Source organism: Callithrix jacchus, chromosome 2 (assembly GCF_049354715.1).
Source record: "Callithrix jacchus isolate 240 chromosome 2, calJac240_pri, whole genome shotgun sequence".
NCBI lineage: Eukaryota > Metazoa > Chordata > Mammalia > Primates > Cebidae > Callithrix > Callithrix jacchus.
Window position 1 is genome coordinate 135,410,423 of NC_133503.1, and position 23,190 is coordinate 135,433,612.

Consider the following 23,190-nt stretch of genomic DNA (forward strand, 5'->3'; position numbering starts at 1 on the left):
TAGAATGTATTCATATTTGTTTATTTTCACATAAAGAGGTTACCCCAATCTGGTGGGAGCAGCGACAGAGAGGTCAGTGGAAACTGGCCATACTGAAGAACAGATGGGACAAGACTTCTCAATACATTTTTGAAAAATGTTTTGGAGGCATGTGAATCTATTACCTGTTTTAAACATTCATAATATTAAGTCGGCCATTTACAATCATTATGAGACAGACATAAAACTACAAATTCATGATAGAATCACTGGATTGAAATTGTTCATGATTTTATTATGTGCCTTGTAAATTTAGAGTCAGAATCTGAGAATGGAGTCTTAAATTCTAATGAATAGGTGACATAAACTGACACAAATTCATACTTGATTTTACATTTTTTCCTAACTCTCAGGTTTCAAAAGTAATGCATGTTTGTTGTGAAAAAATTGGAATTGTCCCACTTTATAGGAAACTGAAGATCTAAGAACTTAAATAACATTAACATGCTCAAAGATTCACATCTAATAAGTGGCAAAACCAAGTTCACAACCATATCCATTTTTGTAAAAACCATTGGTTTTTTGCTGTACCATGATGTTGCTCCCATGAGTTTAAAAAAAAAATGACAGCAAAACCCTCCTAGATTATCTTATTACATGTGTTCTCCATCAAATGTCAAAAATGGGAAAATCATATACCACTTGCCCTCAGCAAAAACAACTATTTGACTTTTCAGTGGATGAAAAGTATCATGGTATTACTCTTCCTTCATCTGGTGGGGTAGCCTATCACCACCATCATCAGAGCTGGAAATCAATGCTACTGCCTACTGCTGGAAGAAATTTGTGGCATTAAAAGAACTGAATGCTGAGTGGAAAATCATGTAAATACAATTTCTTTAGGCATTTATGAAACTACACATTTCTTGGAGTTTGAGTCAGTTTTGCTTTTGAAATGATGAGTCTTTTCTGGAAAAAATAAGATGACATTTATTAATACCTAACATTTTTAAAGCACTTACTTTGTACCAGGCACTATTGCTCATTAAATCTCACAACACTGCTTTGAAGTAAACATTTTTATTTTCTTTCCTAGTTAATAAATGAGAAGGTGGTCACAGGGAGGTCACAGAGCTTGCTCAAGATTTACCAGCAGTCAGCTTTGGAGTTCAAGAGTGAACCCACACAGCCTTGCCTCAGGACACATGCCCTTAGCCAGTTCAGTGGGCTGCATCTTCGTCTTCTCCGAGAGTTCTTTTGAAACCTCTTTCATAGGAAGAATACATTTAACCCTTTCACATTTAGAAAAAAAGTGCAGCTCACTGCCAGGGCTTCAGCTTTACAGAAACACGCTCTTTGAGGCTGAAGTAAATCTGAATGATTTTCAATGTGAAAAATATAAAAACTGTTCTTGGAGTTATTTCTAAACAGAACTAACATCAGAATAGTCTGAATCATCCAAATTGTCAATTTCTGAAAAATTGGATTCACTGAATGAATCTTCAGCCAACAATTGTTTGAGAATGATGTTAACATCACATGTAGGAATGCTATATTTTCTGGGACTTAACATTTTCAACAATCAAGAGTTTCCATATTTTGTACATGGAAATGCCACTACTAAAAACAGAATGCTATAAGCAGAATGATGTCTTTTGTTTCCAAAGTCAGTATACTAGAGCAATGCAAAAATAATAATAAAAGCAAGATAATTCATGGCACAGTGTTCTCAGGGGAAATGCTGCAAGCACCGCTGGTGAGTATTCTCAGGGCAAATGGGAACAGGGTTAAAGTTAAGAGAAAATTTCCGATCTTATGAGATGATGTGATGAAAAGTAGGTATCCACACACTGTTCCTTGTACCTACTACTGCTGGAAACTACTAGACCACTCGGTGTTCACTCGGTTATCTTCTTGCTCCGGGTAAAACTGCTTCGTAAAAATAATGGCAGATGTTCCTACATTTTGCTTGAATGCTTATTATTATATGAGCGTTACAACACCTCCTAATGTATTGATACGTTTTTAAAGCATCTTTCCTGACAATATAGTCAGTCATTTTGGCAGAGTGATTTTTAGCAATAACCTCAGGTGGCCTGTCTGCTCCTTTTGTTCCACCTGGAGAAAACATTTTCAGATCCACTAACCTGCAGTTTCTCAACAGGGGCAAAATGGCATTTTGAGCAAGATAACTCTTATTGGTGGAGAACAATCCTATAATTGTATGGGATGGTTTAGCACTTCTGCTCCATCCCTCCTCCCCCCCACCACACTTACACATAAGCAAAAACACTCCCACACTTCTTCCAACACCCAGTAGGGGGATGACATAGAACTGCCAGGCTAACAGGTGACCGGTATTCACTGGGTCATTCCCAGTGAATACTGAAGCTGCTGACAGCTTACAAGCCCCTTGCATATTTCCATACTCCGTGTGAGCCACAGCTAACACCACACTGGGACTGCGGCTGGTCAGGATGGTGTTTCTGTAGACTGCTCCCTGACATTTTAAGGGAGAAAGAATTTCTGTTGAAACTGTCACTTACCAGCTACTTTAGGAAAACCTGCGCGTACCAACTCTTCATACAGGTGCTTGGCTGGATCAGCCTGAGTCATCAGGGTCCCGTGTAGCCAGATAAGTAGAGCCCTGTGGCCATGTTCATGGAAGTTTTCATTTCCTGCACCAAGCACAAGAGGAATGAGGTAAAACACTATGAGCTGCTATCTCTTTCCATTGTAATCTCAATTCCAACTAAACTTTCTAAATGACTGTGGTTGCAAGTCCGTTCCTCTTCGCATAAAGCCTTTCCCGTTGCCCTGGCTGTACTGCCTTATGGTGACCAGCATTTGCATGCCCTCCAGCCCTTGCCATGATGTACCTGCTGTGTTTGACACACACCCAAAGGAGTGTACAAGAGAGAGGACAGTTGTAGTGCCTGCCCAGTGGTAACAATTTTGATGAGATGTGCAACTTCTCATAGACCAATGCTCCTCAAACTCACAGTGCTTCTTTCACCTGAGTATCTTACTAAAATGCAGGTTCAGATTCAGTATATCGGGTAAGAATCCATGCATTCACCAACTCTCAGGTGCTGCCGCTAATGCTGCTCTGTATTCACCACTCTGAGTTGCAAGCATGCACGGTTCATTCTGCCACTCCAGTTTCAAGGAAGCTACTCTGATGGACGTTTGCATCCCTGGGCCAGGATTATTCGACAAATACTCACTGGATAACTCAGCCTGGAGAGGTGTCGGGGGAAGTACTGGGATTGGGAGCCACAAAGCCACTGTGTTTCCCAACAGGAGTTCAGTTACCAATACACTACAGGCTCCTCACTGTGAGGGAGAGTGTGCAGGAGCAGACATGCTGTGCAAGGAAAGAGGCTTAGCTCTGCGGGGCAAGGGAGAAGTTCACTGGACAGACTGTTAGAGAGGTGGGCATTTCAGGGAGAGGAACTGCACGCTTACAGAATGTAGTCCTGGGCAGGTCCTTGTTCCTTTCCTAATCTTGCTCTTGATACACTAATTTTTCTTAAATACCATCATGAATCTGTCACTTCTCTGCTCAAAAGCCCACAAACGCCCTGGTGCTAGTAACCTTACCCTAGATCACAACATAACTGAATTGTAAATGTCATTGTTATTGTGCCAACTAGACTATAAACTCCCTCAAACATGCATGGCTTAGAGAGCTGATGTATGTATCCCTCCTCTGGCAGAGATAAACACTCCAGGCCCTCTGTAAAGGTTTCATTGAAACACCTTAAAATCCCCCTTATCCTGTTGGCAAGTACTCTGAAGGTACACTGTATTTTCAAGTCATCTCTCTAGGTCAAGATAGAGTTCCAGGAGGCAACTCAATTTTCCTAAAGATTTCACAGGACACTATAAGCCTCATTCATGACAAAAAAGAAATCTTAACAATAAAAAATCTTTTCTAGTTAGAAACTGGCTAGTCTTCAATGTTTTCAATACCTTATCTTCTGTCTCTCACATGAAAATGTATCCTAAGAATGAGCAATACACAGTCCCATAATTTACTTGTATGTGGTATAAACAGCGTGTGCTCAAGGGCTGTTTCTGCCATCCCCAGTTCCCAGCAATCACTAATACAAATCTATCCCTGAGCAGGGACACCTTCTCATCTTAGGATGTCCATGAAAGGGCAGTGCTCTGAATAGAAAACTTTGCCAAGAAACGTGTTTGCTTCATTGGTTATTTTTTTATTTATGTTTGAGACAGAGTCTACCTCTGTTGCCAGGTTGGAGTGCAGTGGCGTGATCTCGGCTCACTGCAACCTCCACCTCCCAGTTCAAGCAATTCTCCGACCTCAGCCTCCCCAGGAGCTGGGACTACAGGCTCACACCACTATGCCCAGCTAATTTTTATATTTTTAGTAGAGATGGAGTTTTACCACTTGGGCCAGGCCTCGATCTCTTGACCTTGTGATCCTCCTGCCTCGAAGTACTGGGATTACAGGTGTGAGCTACCATGGCTGGCTGCTTCATTGTTGAAGCTAATTAGTTGATTAATGCCAAGCAAACTTTCTGTATTTCCTAGGTTTCAGTCTAACCACAAAAAAGCAAAACTAAGAAATCCAGCCGATCTGACCTCACTAATTCTGACAGCTTGAGTCCAGCTGAAATGATTCCATTGCTTGGAATCATCTAGGCAAGAAAGCCCTGAGTCTGCATCCCGGTGTCTCTCATGAGACAGCCAAGTCTCCCGTAAGGCCAAGTCCTACACCCCTTCCCCCACACCCACCTGGTTTAAGGAATTCCTCTTTCTGGAGTGCAAACTTAAACAGTGAGCCTATTGATTACAGAATAAATCCATTCACCCCAGGACAGTCTCAAGGTACACTAGAAATCAGATTGGCTTCCCACTGGCACACCAACTGTTAAATCCTTGCTTCCTTAGTGACTGTCCAGTGGGAAACTTAATTTCTTTCTAAATGCCACATGTTTGATATGGCTCAATAAACATAATCATCCCTTGCAAACTTCAGTTTACTGCAGACCATGAGTGTTCACTTTTCTGCAAATCTTAACGTCCAATCACTGGTGTGGACCTAAGCTAGCAGCCCCTATTGCTGGGCCCCTCGAAGACTGCAGCTTACTGTGAGTGCCATGTACTTTCTTGGAAGACCGCACACCAGGAGGCACTGCTGTTCCTAACAGTGAATTCCTCCTGCCCACATCATCCAGTCTATACTCACCCGACCACTGCTCTTCTATTGCTCTAATCTGGTCATCTGTAAAGTTCCATGAACGGGCCAGCCTCTGCCACTCATTGTCCTTCAGCTGATGATAAGCCAGGTCCCAAAGGAGTGTGCGAATATGTCTAGTCTCCAAACTATGATCTTGCTTGAATGTCAGAGTAAAGCCTGTTGATGGGTCGCTGATACTCTCTTGATGCTCCTAAAGTGAAAATAATTGTATCAGAAGATTTCAGACGTGTTCTATTTACTACCTTATTTCAGAGTATATATGATTTTCAAACATAACTGGTAAGGTGGTAACCAAGACTATGTTTTCGATGCCATCTGTCACTGGATCATGTTTTTGCCATCCAAAATGGAAACAAATGCTTGGAATCAAAAGTTTGGGTACCGTCTGTCTGACATAGGAAATGGGAGGGATTTTGCCTATTGTGTTCCATGCTGCTTAGAACAGAGAATGAGAACAGAGAGGCTGTCTTGGGGAAGGATGTGTCACAAAAACAAAACCATCACTAATGGACTTCATTTGAATCCACACCCCCTTTTCTTCTTTTGTTTATTTGATGTTCTCATATCAAAGCTTCAGTGGGCCCAGATTGGGTGTATCCCTTATAAGATCACATAGCTGGTCCCTCATTCGTCCTGCTCTCTGGTAAGCATGAGGAGAGGAAACCAGGAGCCTAGCTCAGGGTGGGACTTGGGGAACAGGTGACCAAGGGGCTGGAGAGGACAGGAGTGGATATCATTTAAAGTCACTGCAGCCAGGCTCAGCCCAGCAGCACTATGCCTAAATTGGCGTCTTGTTTTCTGTCTGTGTAAAGGTTCCTTCTGTCCCTTCTGCAGAATCCACCAGAGTCCTACAGAATCAAACCAAAAACACTGGAGAAAAGTCCCTGAGTAAAAGCAGGAGCGCCTCCTCCTAGAACTGCCTCTTGTGCTTACACCACTCGGGCTCCAGGTAATCCTCCTGCAGAAGGTTGCAAATCAGTTAAAGACATCCAGGACACGTGGCCCACCAAGAAGTCTGGGACTTCCTGTTTACCTCTCCCTTTTTGTGTATAGCGACTTCTATTTTTGTCTTTCACTTAAATAAAGGTGTATCTTAATGAAAATATTCTTCACAACAAGATGGGAGTCAAGGCTGGGGCAGGAACTGGATCAAAAGGGTATGGGACCCTGGGTTTTAAAACTAATGAGAAGAACTTGATGGGACAGGCTCATCCCCATCATGGATCAGCCTGCACCCTTCACAGCACCAGCAACCTCCTCCAGAAAGCTTGACAGGGGAAGCGCAATAAGCTCCTCTGGGGAAGCTTTGCCAAGAAGGGAAAATCCTCCTCTAGTATTTGAACTTTGTGTACACAAGTTGGAAGAGGAATGGGAGGTGTGAATTACCCACAATTGTTTCAGAGACTGTAAAAGGCAGGGTCTTCTCCAACCCAGCCTCAGCTTTACTTCCACAGGGCCTGGCTCCCAGGAATTCCAAAGGAAGTAAGGTTGAGGATGGGGAGATCCAACAAACTTGGGCGCTGTGGGCCACTTCTCTTTATCCTTTTCTCCTCATTCCATCTCCTGAAACAATGATGAATCCAGCAAGATCAAAAGTCTAAATGTCACAGGGAAAGGGAAGAACACAAAATGCTTCTGCATTTATCTCTGTGCGATAACATTTTTAGTTCTTCAAGAAACTTACATGGTTTTGCATTTCAGGATTGGGCTGGGTGATCCCTCAGGCTTCCATCGAAAAGGGCAGGAAACTTGGAAAGCCTAGGTCTTTTTCAGCAGTCAGTGAAAGTATTAAATAGCCTGCCTGCCAAAGCACCGAACTATTTGCAGGAATAACATGAGCCAGAACTGGTGGAAATTAAAATAACAAAAGCCAGATTTTAGGAAGCTCCCATTTGCCTCTGAACCACTGAATTTAATGATGGATGATTGGGTGGTTATGTTAATGGATAAATGGATATAAGAGAGGAAATTTAAATCATCTCTTTAATCCTTTTACTAGGAACCATTTTATATTAGGCAGGATATAAACTTGTTCAATGAACAAAGAGAATTTAAAATAATAAATGCATTTGGTCAAAAAAAAATTGAAAAATGTATCTTAAAAGACAAGTATTTCTCCAACTCCAGACCCCAGGACCCCAGTTGTCACCAGAGTAAACAACTCTTACCATTTCCTGGGGGTTTTTAGTGGTATTTACGTATTATACATGGTTTTCAAAGTTTACCTAACTCTTATGTCTTAAAGATTCATTAGGAAAGAGGGTGTATTCATTTGGTGGGAAAATAATTTATTCTCATCTACCCAAAAGAATTTTTTAAAGCTTCCAAAAATTAAAAATAGAATCAATGAATATTTCTATTTCCAAAGAAAATGTGAAAGCAAGTTAAACAGAAAGAGAAAAGATGGCACTTGTAAAGTTGTCTTCAATTAAAAAAAATGATAATTTAAGAAAATAAGCCTGAGGATAGGAAAAGAGGAAGAGGTAAAGGGAGGAGATGGAAGAACATAGAAAGATGAGGAATGGGAGAGAAGAAACAGAGAATTCCAATTGTTAAAACTTTTTTTATAATGTTTTACAAGCAAAGCTCTTTTTTTTTTTTTTTTGGTTTTATAGGCAAGAAAAGTTGCAAGGAGGATGGTGTGATCTTTAAAAGAATCCATATAGATCAAGACTAGCAAGCTAATTAAACAGAATTGTGAGAGGGAAGGAGATGAGTAAATGCTTTTTGCTTTAAGGATTTAAGGGAAATTTCCCAGGATTGGCCAGCTGGACAGCAATCCAGCTTCATAGAAACTCAGGGTGAGCCCCACATGATTAGGGCCTGAATTCTGGAGCTAACACATTGGGCCAGGGATCACCATGCAGCCTAGAATGGAAACAACACGTCCCTATAAGTCAAGAATGGTGTCTGGCAGTGCCATTCTTGCCTGAGGGCATAGACTTGAATCTTGCAGGGGAGAGCAGTCTATTGAGAAGCTGCATGGGTAGCAGATATCAGAGGAAATAAAAATGAAAGAACACCAAAAAGAATGACTTACAGACAACGGTTTTTTTGTGTGTTCTCAAGTGAATAAGGTTTTCATGACTCTCACAGAATACTTGAGTGCCGGAAAGCCAGCACAGGGGTGTGTTGAAAACTGCCAAGCCACAGAAAGGAGTTTGTCTTAATCACTCATTAGTGCTCCTGGGAATAGCTCATGGCCAGACTGTGGACAGAGGGCACAACCAGGGCGTCACCCATCAGGGGTTCACATGCCAGGTCCACTAGAGCTGGCATGGACAACGCCACTTGACCCAAGCGAACCCTACGCACTCTCAGTTCTGACATCTGATGTCAGCAAAGGAAGAGGCACAAAACAGAAGGGACAGTTTTAACTGTACTGACCAGGGCTCTGCTCATTAGAGCACAGTATGACACAGCCCCCACATTGCCCCTCAAGAAGATGGGCGTTGCCAGGAGAGCCTCCACTGTGCTGGGCTCGTCCTTCCTTACCTCTCTCCAGGCGTAGTATCTCTCTGCTTTAATGAGCATGTCTACCACAAGGCTATGGTTGCTCCTGGAGGCCACAGCCAGGGCAGTCTTTCCTTGCTAAAATGTAAAAAAGGAAAAAAGAAAAAAAAATCAGGTGGTATGGCCCAGTGATTAGGAGCTCTGGTTTTGGAACAAGAGGAACTGGGTTCAAATCTTGATTCTACCACCCCCTGCTGTGTTAACTTAGGCCAGCCCTTTTCTCCTTGGGTCTTTATAACTACCGCATAGTGGAGTGTTCAGGGGTAAACGTGATTAGAACATATGCTAATAACCCTGAATATTTCCTAGCCTCTTCTGTAGTTCAGTATATGACCTAAGTTCTGGCCAATGGTCTGTAAATAGAAGTGGGACATGCAACTTCTGGTGTCTTTAAACAGAAGAGGGATGAATGACATTTTCCTTCTTTTCTTCTTCCTCCTGAGTGGAATGCTGACATGACGGCAGGAGCCTGAACAGCCATTTTAGACCAGGAAGTAAAAGCCATGTTTTGAGGAGCATTGAGTAATAAGACAGAAAAGGGCTGGATTTCATTACGAATAATATCAGTAATGGCAACACTGGTCATTCATAGCTCACTGGACCCCTATCAAGAATTTTTTTCTATTATACCATACTGCCTCCAACCAAGGGTGAGAGGTTTGAACCTTAACCAAATAGAATGATCAACAAGGGCTGTTCTGGACATAATTTTGGGAATGCTCTGCCTGGAGCCCACATGGTGTCTTAGACAAATTACAAAAAGGTACACTTTTCTCAAGATGGACAGAGCTTAAAGCCAGGGCACACGTCTTTGTAAGCAGAATCCCCTGGAGTTCATACAGTGTACAACTTCTACATCTAAACATTTTTCCCTGAGCAAAGGATGGCGGTTCTCATTTGCTTTTCAAGAGACCCATGAAGAATTTGCTCAGAAAACAATTAAAATTAATGGTCAGAAATGACCCAAAAAGAAGTTCCAATCTTAGGAACCTGTGTTTCTACCCTTATGGATCCAGAAATACATCCCAAGTATTATCTTACATGGTTAGATATTTGCAACAAGGGCAAATCCCACCGATGTAAATGATTTGGTTTTTAGTCTAGGCGCTAAGACCCAGGCGAGCAGAAAAATTAGGGCTGAAAGTAATCAGCCTCTAATCAAAAGAGACAGTAATGAAATTAAGAAGAACTGCATTTTGCAGGCATTTAGCAAGCCTCTAATTGCACGCTGTCAACATTCTGGCTTGTAAAGCCATTTGAATCACTATAATTAGCCTGCTTTGAGAAGGCAGCATTCTGAGAGCCGGAGTTTTCAAATTCATGGGAAAATCTTCCTAGGGAATATACGCTGGAGTACAAATCCAAACACTTCTGCCCTTAGGGGTTGGGAGGTAGCAGGGATAGAAGGTCCTCTGAGAGCTTTGCAACACTTCAGGCCCAAAGGACCAGCAGAGAACAAGCTGCTGGGAGAGTCAGACTTAGACCAATTTTTGGCTCCTTATTTCCTAAGCAGACCCTAACATGGTCCTAGAAACACTTTTCTTTGACAACAAAACTTGTGGGAGCCAATAAAAAAGATACTTTTTAGTCATTAATTAACTATGTATTGGGTGCCGACTATGTGCCAGACCCTGAAAAGAAAGGAGAAGGGAAATCAAATTATGAGGCCCCACAAACTGTGAGCTCTTGTTTTGAAAACAAAGTCAACTGGTAGCATTGACTGTGTTTACTGGAATATCCACTCCACTGAGCACCAGGGGCCCAACATCAATCCCTGCCTAATGCTATAGATTTTCTACCCACAGAATGGTCTTCAGGATATTACGTGTTCATGAAAAACTAGAATAAATAACAAAAAGACAACATTAGAAAATACTAATGCTAAATGTTAAACCAAGTTAACCAGGCAGTGAAAGGGATGGAATGCTACAGAAGTGATAAAATATGGGTGGTTGTGTTTTCCTTCCGTAAGCTTTTCTATGTGTTCTAAATTGTCCACAGTGGGCCTGTGTTACTTTTATGATAAGAAAAAAAAAAAGTTAATTTTAGAAACTGACATACAGAGAAAAGTAAAATAACATATAAATACTTTTTAGATTCTACTCATGTAAAATGGATGATTCTGAACTAGAGAAGGGCGGACTCAGGCTTCTGCTGTGAATTAGAGAGGTGCTGGCTATTGACCTGTGTGGGTAAATATAAGGAAGGGAAAACTGCAAGTTTCGGAAGTAGTCATCTTTGCTGACAGTTGTAGCAAAGCACCAGATGACAGAGCAGACACTGCTTGGGTTTGAAGCCAGCTCTGCCTCTTACTATGCGTATGACCCAACGCCCGTCGATGGATGAATGAACAAACAGTGTGGCACAGACATACAATGAAATGTTATTCAGCCTTAAGAAGAAATGAAATTCCGACACATGCCTCAACACAGACAAACCTTGAAGACGTTTGCTAAGTGAACTAAGCCAGTCACAAAAAGGCAAATACCACGTGATTCCAAGTGGTCAAATTCACAGAAACAGAAAGTAGAATGGTGGTTCCAAGGGACTGGGAGAAGGAAGAAATGGGGAGTTAGAGAACACGTATAAAGTTTCACTTTTGCAAGATGAAAATGTTTTGGAGACTGATTGCATAACAATGTGAATATACTTAATCATACTGAACTTAAAAATGGCTAAGACAGTGCATTTTATGTATCTGTACTTTATTACAAATTTTTTAATTTAAAAAAACAAGTTTAGACGTATGTAAAGTCATTCCTTGCAGCTCTGTTTGTAAGAGCAAAACTTTAGGAACAACTTAAATGTCCATAAATTGAGGCGTACTTGAACAAATTGTGATATGTCTGTTCCCTGCTATACTACGCAGCTGTAAAAAAAAGAAGAAACTCTCCATGTATTAATACGCAAAGATCTCCACTTAATAATGCTAAAAAAGCTAAATGCAGAACAGTATACTCGTTATGGGTATGCCATCAGTGTCTAAAAAGGATGGAGGAAGGGAGTAAGAGTATAATGTGTTTATGTTTGCTGGCATATGCATAAAAAACTCTGGAAGGAACAGAAATAATTTATAGTAATAGATACATATGGCAAGGTAGTATGGTAACCAGACAAGTAGGAATGGGGTGGGTAGGAATTTTTTACTGCTAAACCCTTGCTAGTTATATTCTTTTATTTTTGGACCATACGAATCTATAATTTTTTTTTTTGAGACGGAGTTCTGCTCTTGTTGCCCAGGCGTGATCTCAGCTCACTGCAATCTATGCCTCCCGGGTTCAGCAATTCTCCCACCTCAGCCTCCCAAGTAGCTGGGATTACAGGCATGCGCCACCACGCCCAGCTAATTTTTTGTATTTTTAGTAGAGACGGGGTTTCTCCATGTTGGGCAGGCTGATCTCGAACTCCTGACCTCAGGTGATTTGCCTGCCTCGGCCTCCCAAAGTCCTGAGATTATAGGCGTGCCACTGCGCCTAGCAGAATCTATAATCTTTTCAAAAATTTAATGAAGAATTTGAATTTTAAAACCACATAATTGTTATTCAAAGTAAAAATTCTTACTGACATAGCTAAATCTAAATTGGGATATTTTACTGACTATGAAGATACACGGTTTCTCCAGTTTGTGCCCATTTCACAAAGGATATTCCAATTGTCACTGCTCAAGGCTGACAGCCAACAGGAAGTTCTCAGCAACCATCTCAGCTGAATGAAGTCCATTAACTTACCTTGTCAACAGCCTTCAAGTCACAGCCTGCCTTCAGCAGGGTTTCCACTAGCTCCACATTTCCTCGATCAGCAGCTACATGCAGAGGGGTTTGCTGCCTCTGCCATGAAATTAAGGAGGGGAACCAACTTGGATGGTGAAAAGACAAAGGGAAAGTAGAGCCATCCTATTTAGATTCAAGGGAAAACAGAGGTCGTGTGTTTTTAAATGGATATGGGGGCAGTCGTGGCAGTATTATTTGCAATAGTGAAAAATGGAAAGGAAATTACATGTTTAACAAGGAGACTCACTAGATAAATTATGATACATCTACATATTAGAATAACAGGCAACCATGAAAAATTATTTTTAAAAAATAATTTCAATACTAGGTACCTAAAAGTCAAATGTATAGAGACAGAAAGTTGAATGGTGGTTACCAGGAGCTGGAGGAGGAGGAAATGGGAAGCTACTGTTTAATAGATATGGAATTTCAGTTTGGGAAGATGAAAAATGTTCTGTAGATGGATGGTGGTGATGTCATACCACAATGAATGTAATTAATGCCACTGAACTGGACGCTTAAGATGGTTAAAGTGGTAGATTTTGTTATGTGTACTTTACTACAATAAAAATAATTCCAAAGTTTTTTGAAAATAAAAAAATGCTTTTGATATAATGTTTGAAACTTTAGGAAATAATACTATCTAGTTGAGCTTGATTTAATTAAAATACATATAGATAAAGAGAAGAAAATACAGTACATAAAAATGTTAATGCTAAGGTCTAGATGAATGGATTAGAGTTTATTATTACCTTCTTAATGCATTTCTCTGTTCTCTAAATTTTCTGAATTATAATGTATAAAGGAGTACAAGCCTTCTAATTTCCTTCTGGAGTAATCATTTTCCTATCAAGAGGATAAGAGTTTCAAAATAAATATCTGAAATCACAAGAAAATCACCTATCTTAACCTCTCACCAAAAGGAATGCAGATGTGAAGACATTTCTAAAATATTAGGGCAGAGAGGAGCCTTAGATGTGATCTAGCCCAACTCCTGAACCAGAAAAGGGAAGCAGCTTCCCCCAAGTCACAGAGGTGGGCAATGCATGTGGACCACTATTCTTCCCACCAGAGCACAGGGCCAGCATGCTGGAGATACTACCAAAAGGGATTTATTTATTTATTTGTTTGTTTATTTTTCTTAGAGACAGTTTCTTACTCTGTCACTCAGACTGGACCGCAGTAGCATGATAATAGCTCACTGTAACCTCAAACCCCTGTGCTCAAGCAATCCTCCCTTCTCAGTTTCCTGAGGAGCTGGGACTACAGGCTCTGCTAATTTTTCTTTTCTTTCTTACTTTTTTTTTTTTGTAGAGATGAGGTCTCACTATATTGCCCAGGCTGGTTTCAAACTCCTGGCCTCAGGTGATCCTCCTATCTTGGCCTTACAAAGTGTTGAGATTACAGGCATGACTCAACACACCTGGCCTCCAAAAAGCATTTCCTAAAGCCTCACCTTCAAATGGCAGTGTGTCTAGGTGTTTGTCATTCAAGACATTCCACTTATACTGACAAACCTATCAAAGATCTGTACCGACATGGACCAAAGGCGGAAATGGAATCTCTCAAGTCCAGCAAAACCCATTTTAAGAACACTGCTACCAGCCTGGAAGGCAGGGAATGCGCTAAAACATTAACAAGAGTTGTCTTTCTTTGCTGGGGACTTCAAACACATTCAGTGTTTTTAGCTTATATTTTTTAAAAGTTTACATATATATTTTATATTTAAAATATAAATGTTCCTATTTTATATGTGTATTATTGGTCTAATAAAAAAACTGAAGTGATAAAGTCTGGTTCTGTAAAAGGATGACAAGCCTAACAAACACTCCTTCCCTAGAGTGCATCTAGCCAGTTCTGTCAAAACCAGTATCACATGAGAGCACAAGGCTCTGTTTATTTAGCAAGGATTTTGCCCAGTGGGAAAGATTCTAGATATTAATATAGTTGAATACATAAGTACATTTAATAACAAGAGGAGGTTGTTTTTTTCCACAAAAAACTTTTGGGATAGGTAAAGGCAGGGGAGGAGGCTAGGTTCCCTGGAGAAGGGAAGGGACAGAAGTCCAGGTAAATCTTCATTCAGCTCAGAGCAAAACTTAGCTCATAGGTGGGAATTGGAGGAGACTGCAGAGATAGGAGTCAATGCTCTGGTTTCACAGTGCATTAGGAGGATATGCAGGCATGCCCACTGCACCGTGGCTCCTCCCTAAGCCGGAGGGACACCGCAGAGGCTTCTCTAGGGAGAGGCAGTCAGAAGAACTCATCCGGCCTCAGGACCCCAGAAAGGCTCCTCTTGCCACTCCCCTACATCTCCTGGAAGAAGGCAGGCCAGCCCCAGAAGAGCCCCAGAGAGCAGGCTCATCCAGTGCCCACCCCCATTCTCTTCATGATTCCACTGTGGCTTTCCCACTTCCAGCCAGTGATGGATTGCTTTAATGAGTCATTTGACTCTGCTCCAGTTGACTGAACTTGCGGTGATTTTTCTTTTATTCCAAGAGGTCTCTTTTGCCTTTAGGCAAAGAGAAGACACATTTACTGTCTTTAATATAGAAACAAATCTTCCTTCTTGTGGGGGAAAGGCTCCCTGCCAATGACAATATTTCACTCTGGAGGAGTAGTTTTTGATTTAAAGAGCCTCTGGCCATTTAGCTCTGAGCTACTATTTTTCTATCAAAAGTGCTGGGCCTGTTAAAAATGAAGGATTTAATCATGCACTGGCTGAACTCCAGTTGTGTGGCTGAGAAAGACAAAAGTGTGTGTGTGGGTGTGGGGATGCAGTGGGACTTACAGAAGGAAAAGGAGAAGAATAAAAAGGATGCTCATGTTCCTCCCGGGAATTTTTAGGTACCTTGAACTTGATCAGAACTCCCATAAACACACACTGTGTTGAAACATAAGAAAATAGACCCTCCCAACTCCGATTTGCCTGGCTTACCTGATTTAAGACGTCAATATCATGCTGTGCACTTAATAAGCTGTTTACGACTGTGATGTGGTTGTTGATAACAGCTAAATGAAGAGGGGACTCCTTAGGCTGCAAGAGATAAATAAAAATGTCAAAGCCAAAAGATTCTGGCTTCATTACTCAAATCAAAAACCAACTCATTTCAGCAGCTATTTCCTGATGATCTCCCAAATACTGAAACTGCCCATTCTAGTGGGGACCCCCAGTAAGTGTTCAGCATTTATTGTCATCCCAAGGCTTTGAAGCAAACTTGCTCCCCAGCAAACAGCTCGCCCGCTTTGTTCTTTCTGGAACTGCACACTAAGCACCTACTATGGGCCAGGCTCTTTTCAGGTTGTCAGGGATGTAGTGTGAACAAAGCTCATTCTCAGGAATCTTCCAATCTAGTGGGGTAAGGAAATACTGACTTTTTTAAGTCACACAAATACAGAATACAATTAAGTGCTTTGGAGGTAAGTAGAAGAGCCAGTGTGGGGTAGGGGGAAGACTGACCTTTCAGGAGATCAGAAAATACTTTTCTGAAGAACTGACATTTAAGCTCAGATGTGAAGGATAAATAAGCGTTAAGTAGGCTGAACCACAGGACTTCTCAGAGCCTTCAAAGAGCTAAAGGGCAATGAGAGTAGCCACAAGGGTAAAATCATTGTACATTTGGAATTTCCTAAATTGATCTGCTCTGGAGCCCTGACTCCTTAGCGTATCCCCCTTGCTCAAGGGGCACCATCCTCATGCTCAGCCTCCCCGCATAGAGTCCAGCCACAGGGTGTTCACCAAGCCCTCTGCAGCCTGCTCTTCTGTTCTCTTCCTTTGTGGCTAAACCACCTGTCTTCCCAGCCACAGCCCTTCATGGAGCTCCCGCCCCTGTCACTCACTCATCCCCACCACTGGCTTCTTCCCCTGCCCTTTGCCTCTAGGCTCCCCTGCTGCTGCAATCCCACCCAGCTGCCACTGGCCTGTGGAGAGAAGACAGGCCTCCAGGAATAGAGACTACAGCTGAGATGGGGGAAAAGGGAGGGAAGAAGCAATGGGATTGAAGGGAAGTGAGGGCAAAAGTGATTAAGGCATGAGGGAGAAGGAGGCATCATCCAGCATGATGACGAGGGAGGGATGAGGATACTAGGGGAAGGTGGGATGGGGTGTGAGAGCCAGGGCTGAAGATCCAGTGACATTGTGCAGATCAGGAGCTGAGTGTGGAATGAGTGGAGAGAGGGAGGAGGTACCTGAGAGGGTGAGTGATTAGGATGAGTGCAGCGTTGCTCAAGTGGAGAGCTGATATTAACGATATGCATCAGACACACTCAGCACATTCTCATTGTGGTGCTTACTACACACTCATTTCCCCAATAGTTTATTTTTTTTTCAGAGATGGGATCTCACTCTGTTGCCCAGGCTGGAGGGCAGTGGAGCCATCGTAGTTCGTGGTAACCTGAAACTCCTGGGTTCAAGTGAACCTCTCACCTCAGCCTCCCAAGTAGCTGGGACTACAGGCATGCACCACTGCACCTGGCTAATTTTTAAATTTTTGGAGAGATGAGGTCTTGCCATGTTGCGCAGGCTGCCCTAACAGTTTATACTCTTAAACACCAGCCTGACAGTTTTTCAGAAACCATGTTAATAACCCTAGAAGTTTGATCTCATATTCCCCACTTCATACATGAGACACAAGGAGGATCAGCAACTTCCACAAGGCCATGCAGCAAGGAAGTGGCAGACACAGGACTTGAACCCAGACCCTTCTGACTCTATCATCTGTACCAGGCTCCATCTCAGGAGATGGGGGAAGGTGGATGGAAGAGAGACCATAGTGAGTTGGCAAGAGTGTCACCAGCAGATGGAGGGAGGGGAGACAAGGGGACAGATAGAAGACCACAGCTGAGTAAGTCAGAGACTGTCAGAGGCCAACAAAGGTCAAGGCAGACAGATGGTGTGAGCAGGGCCGTGAAGGCAGCATGAAGGGAAGAATTTCTGTATAGGTCCCTTCTGCCCGGGAATAACCTCCTTGAGGCACTAAGCATGAAAACCAAGAAAACATCCACATTGCAAAGAAGTGGGCATTGTCCTTGCCGGGGCCACCCGCCTTGCAGTGGCCCAGCTCCTCCTGGGAAACAGGAAGTGTCCTTGGACTGAACCAGGTAAGTTCAGAGCCAATTCCCCCAACACCATGCTCCAAAAACTATCAGACATGGTTTAAATCACATCCCTCCTCTCGAGTTAATACAATAAATAGTAATGGCTCAGCAAGATCAGAGGAAATCATATTCTCAACGGAGAAATGAAAATAGAGTGGAAAAATAGAAGCATGTTTCTTGTTTAATTCCAACACAGAGGGCCTTTTGTTAATTCTGCCAAAGCCAATTCAAACGTCAGAAAACCTGAATCAGTATAAAGAACTGACTTTCAAAAGAAAAACAAGATTATTCAGTGAAGGGAAAAAAATTATCACTCTTGATATATATAGCTGCTTCATTATTTTCCCAGACTGATCAAATTAATCCAAGCTAATGGCATCCCTAGACATATGAGAAAGCTTTATTGTAGCAAATACAAATATTTAAAACTCAAAGATTTCATTTTCTTCAGGAACTTCAATGACTTTCTAAAATTCATCCCTCGGATTTTATTTCTCAAGATTAAGACTCAGCCTCCAAAAGAAGTCAGCCAGCCTTCCCAGAAAGAATTCCTCCCTTGTGAAACATCTCATCTCCTACATGTATCTGCAAGGGGCATCTCCCTGCCACAGCCAACCTCATGGCGCCAGGACCAAACCCTGTGTCATTAAAATAAACTCACTTCCACTTTCGGGTGCAGATCAACGTTCTCACGGAGAAGAAAGTTAACAAGGGATGCATGGCCGTTCCTGGTTGCTATCTGCAAACTACTGATATTGAGCTGCAAGAGACAATGGAGAGGGCAGGGAGGAACTCCCATTATAATTCAGCATGTTTTCTGGGGTTTATCATACAGTAATCAGTTAATACAATGAAATAGTACAACTACAGTCGTGCATCACCTAACAGTGATTTGGTCAATGACAGACCCCCAGTGGTCCCATACAATGGAGCTAAAAAATTCCTATGGCACAAATACTTAACCATTGTGTTACTATGCTCTACAGGAGCAATAGCTATACCATAGGAGCCTAGGAATAACAGATATACCATATAGCCTAGGTATGTAGTAGGCTGTACCATCTAGATTCGTGTAAGTACACTCCATTAGGTTTATACAACAAAATCAGGCATTCATCATAACATTTCCCTGTCATTCAGAGATGCATGGCTGTATTTAAAAAAGAAAATCCAGTTGGGCACAGTGGCTCATGCCTGTATTTCTAGCACTTTGGAAGGCCAAGGTACATAGATCACTTGAGCCCAGGAGTTTGAGATCAGTGCTGGCAACATGGCAAAACCCTGTCTCTACAAAAATTAGCTGGACTTGGTGGTGTGCGCCTGAGGTTTCAGGTACTCAGGAGGCTGAGACTGAGATGGGAGGTTGGTTTGAGCCTGGGAGGCAAAGACTATAGTGAGCCGAGATCATGCCACTGCACTCCAGCCTGAGCAATAGAGTGAGACCCAGTCTTGAAATAAATAACTAGAAAATCCATTGTATTTTCAATTATTGGGGTGGGAGGAGCTACTAATAGGTTGGTGCAAAAGCAATTGTGGTTTTTACCTAATTTTCTGTTTTTTTCTACGTATCTCCCATAAAAGTGTCAGAGCCCTAGGGAACATATGTGCAACACACTGAATGTTTGTGTACCTCCCACGATTCCTACATTGAAACTCCAGTTGCAGTGTGATGATGATAAGAGGTGGGGCCTTTCAGAGGTTGAATTACCTAATGTTGTTGACTGATTAATTGTAAGATTGCTACAAAGTATTTTCAGGTCTTTCAAATAAGGATGCTGTTGGAAACTGCTTTCCCAAAATGGCTGCATCTCCTGTCCCACAAGCTTGTCTCCAATATGATCTTGCCACTCCCCTCATCAAGAGGTGGGGTTTTCCACCTCACTGAATCTGGGTTGACCCTGTAACTGCTTTGACCAATAGAATATGGCAGAAGTTCCAACATGCCAGTTCCAGGCGAGGCCCCTAACTAGCCTGGCAGCTGCTGCTCTCTGCCTTTTGTCATGCCTGCTCTTGTAATCCTTCCTCTTAGAGGACAGTTTCCAGGCTGTAGGCTGAGGCACATGGCGAGGCCCAGGTGAGCTCCCAGCTGACAGCCAGCATTAACTGTCAGGCATGTGAGTGCACTCTCTTGGATATCTAGCTCAGGTAAGCCTTCAAAATCCTGGCCAACTTCCAACTGTAATCACATAAGAAACTCAAAGTAAGAATCCTCTCAACTGAGCCCAGTCAACCCACAAAGCCATGAAAAAATACTAAATTGTTATTTTAAGCCCCTGGACTTTGGGTTGGATGGTTATGAAGCAATAGATAATGGAACAGATGCCAACAGGAATGACCTATCTCTGACCAGCTGAAATCTAGCTTGCATGATGCTAAATGCCTATATGACCTTGGATAAGTGGCCTATCAAGTACGGACCTCTTTGTCTTTGTCTGTAAAAATGGCATAACCACCTATATTTCTATTGCTGTTATAAAACATTGCCACAAAATTAGTGGCTTAATAAAAATATATTATTTTATAGTTTGGGAGGTCAGAAGTCTGAAATGGATCCCACTGGACAACTAAAAAAAAAATGTTCACAGGCCTGTGTTTCCTTTCTGGAGGCTCCACATCCTTGTCTCTTCTAGGTTTTCGAAGCCTCCTATGTTCTTTGGCTCATATCCTCTTGCTCCATTTTCAAAACCAGCAACAGTTAGCGGAGTCCTTCTCACACTGCATTAGTGCATCCTCGTCTGCCTCCCTCTTCCACTTTAAAGAACCCTCAAGATTACATTGGGTCCAACTAGTAATCCCAGAGAATCTCATTTTAAGATCAGCCAATTAGCAACCTTAATTCCATCTGCAATTTAAATTCTCCTTTGCCATGTAATATAACACATTCACAGGTTCCAGGAATTGGGATGTGAACTTCTCTGGAGGTGGGGAGCCTGATTCTACCTACCACATCATCCTACCTCTTTCTCTGAAATCACAGTACTACTGGGAGGATAGATGAGCCACTAAATGTGTATGGTAACCATAACTATTATTTTATCCATTCCACACACACACAAAATACTGAGCATCTATTTTGTGCCAGGCACTATGATAGTGAAGAGATATGCTGGTAAACAAAACTGACAAAGTATCTGACATTGCATTTCAGTGGTGGTGGACAATCGATTGATCCATTGGTAGACTGGCAGATCAATAAATCAGTGGGCTTAAATCTGCTTCTTATATTCTAGATGTTGTTAGAATAACATTATTTAGTTGGAAGTTCTACAAGACATAAAAGACATAACATGACTAACCAGTCACAGCTGGTTAACTTTCTCACAGCTGTTCAACAAAGCCTGTTGGCATTTAAACTGAGATCAGAATGGTCAGAAGTGCTCTAACTGGGACAATCAGAAGCCACCTAAAGCAGAAACAAATTTACGAGAAACTCAAAGCAGGAATCCTGTTGTAGGAAGAGCCACGGGAGTCCGCAGCATTTACCTCTAGGCATCGTGGGCTCTGTGTATGGGGCCTACAGACTTTTTATGAGCCAAAGAAATCGTTAAAATGTAAAAAAAGAAAAAAATTAATGGCTCCATGATACTGAAAGAAAACCACAAAATTGAAGTGAATAAATATTTAATTGACATTCATACCTCATTGATTGTTAAATGTAATATTCATAAAATATTCATTATATTTATAAACAATTTGTAGCTAGCATTTTTTCACCTCCCTCAAATTCCCAATTATGTACACAGAGTTTGAAGAAATCAGGGTCAATCATAAATTAGGTGAGTCTGTCATAGCCAAATAACGGCAAAAAAGCAAAAACAAAAAAGCCTAACAGCAAAAAAAAAAAAAATGTAAAGAAGAATGTGGGAGCATTTAAATATGTATGATAAAATGTGAGGTAGGACCTCCCGGAATATGAATTCTTAGGATTTACAAAAGTCTTCATTGAACCCAGGGCAGTTAATAAGGCCCTAAAGAGAGCCTGTTGCTCTAACCCTGGGCAGCACCTCCACCCAACACAAACGGAGGAAGCCAGCTGTCTACTAAATTCATAATCTCCCTCCAACATCCTCCTTAGAAATGACTCAACTCTACCCTCTCCCCTTGCTGATGGGGAGGTAGGAGGGAGCACAAAAGCAATCTCTTGGACACCAAAGCAGTGTCACCATCAGTGTCAGCAGGTGAAGAATTTCCAAGATCAAACACAGCAATCACCTACAAATGTGAAAGCAAAACAAAGTCCAACCCATCCCAGGATCATGTGTGTCCTTGCTGTTAGCCTTTTCTTCACACTGCTTTCATCCCCAAGTTTTCACTGGGGTGGACAGATTGGTGTGGATGGCAGGTAGGGGGGCTGAGGTTGTTGATAGAGAAGTGTGCTGATGAACTTGGGAAAAACTCGAGAAGTCAAAGCTATGAAACAGATTCACAATAATTTCCAGGCTGCCTAGAGCAGCTAAGGCCACTAGCTGTAAGCACAGGGACAATATGGAGCCTGCAGTCTTAGTCGGATAGGAAGAACGTGTGCAATTGAAAATCATTACAAAGCAAAATACTTAAGGGCAAAATAATTAAGGACAAGAATGAGGCAGGATACAAAATAAATGAAGTAAGCCTGACAGAGTCTTGCTAGCCTGGGAAGCCTTCCCAGGACCTTGAAGAGGGATACAGACTGGGGACAAGGAGGCACCTGTGCAGTGACTGACCAGCAGCACGGCTCTCTACATTCTGAATATTTCATGGCTCCCATGAATTCTTAACTTTGTGTTTATTTATTGCATCAATAACCTTGCAACTTCAGCGGGAATTAACTCACACTACTTTGATTTTCCTCTCTCACAATCCTTGTCCATGCATATATTAATCCAATATCATATTAATATTTACTAGATTTTTTCAATGTGTTTTTCTATGATTAACATGTTCAATATCACAATATATTTTTAGGATTTATCACATAATTTTTAACAGCTACATAATTTTCCAAGAAGTAGATGCACCAAACTTTCTTTCCGCCTTCTCCTAGCATTCATTCCATGTATATGTTGTATCTAATTATTGATCACCGGAGCTAACTTTATCATCTATCTGAATGCATGCAGCTAGCTTTTTCTGCCTTGTAAATTATTTTCTTAACATAATTTGCCATATGTGAGTAAAAGGAAAGGGACAAATTGCTTTTCGAAAGATTATACAAATGTACACTCCCACCAGCAGAATACAGGGTATCAAACATGCCAGTTTTGGACTTTATTCTTGATTGGGACTTTATTCATGGGTGCTTAACTTTGTACTTGTTGAAAAGGAATTGTTTTTACAGTGTGCCACTGTTCGTTTGGTGTTGGTACATATATGTGTGTGCATTTCATCACATTTTCCATGTGGATTCATGGACAATTCCTGGAAGACTAAGTAAACTATTAAGGATGTTAGTTCTGGAGAGTAAAATTGCAATGTGGGGTTGGAGTAAGACACTTTTGTATCATATACGCTTTGGTGCTATTCAAATTTTTTGTCATGAGTTTTTATTATAATTAATTAGAAAAACAGAAAAAGAAACTAAACAATCTAAAGACAAGGCCATTGCAGGGGTTAAAAGCTAAG

At 41.7% G+C, this 23,190-nt stretch overlaps 1 protein-coding gene across 4 annotated transcripts in view; it reads right to left on the bottom strand.

The window, feature by feature from the left end:
- The window catches only part of ANKDD1B (ankyrin repeat and death domain containing 1B), a 61,063-nt gene continuing 37,873 nt past the window's right edge, over positions 1–23,190 (bottom strand). For 2 of the 4 annotated variants that reach the window (XM_054252173.2, XM_008991920.6), the window contains 7 exons: positions 18,251–18,349; positions 15,431–15,529; positions 12,451–12,549; positions 8,705–8,800; positions 5,198–5,399; positions 2,526–2,657; positions 1–948 (listed from right to left, as the gene is read on the bottom strand). In XM_054252173.2, coding sequence (XP_054108148.1) covers positions 887–948; positions 2,526–2,657; positions 5,198–5,399; positions 8,705–8,800; positions 12,451–12,549; positions 15,431–15,529; positions 18,251–18,349 — 789 coding nt within the window. In that variant the 3' untranslated portion in view covers positions 1–886. The remainder of the gene's footprint in view (positions 949–2,525; positions 2,658–5,197; positions 5,400–8,704; positions 8,801–12,450; positions 12,550–15,430; positions 15,530–18,250; positions 18,350–23,190) is intronic. The other 2 variants (XM_054252174.2, XM_054252172.2) reach the window with 2 other exon arrangements.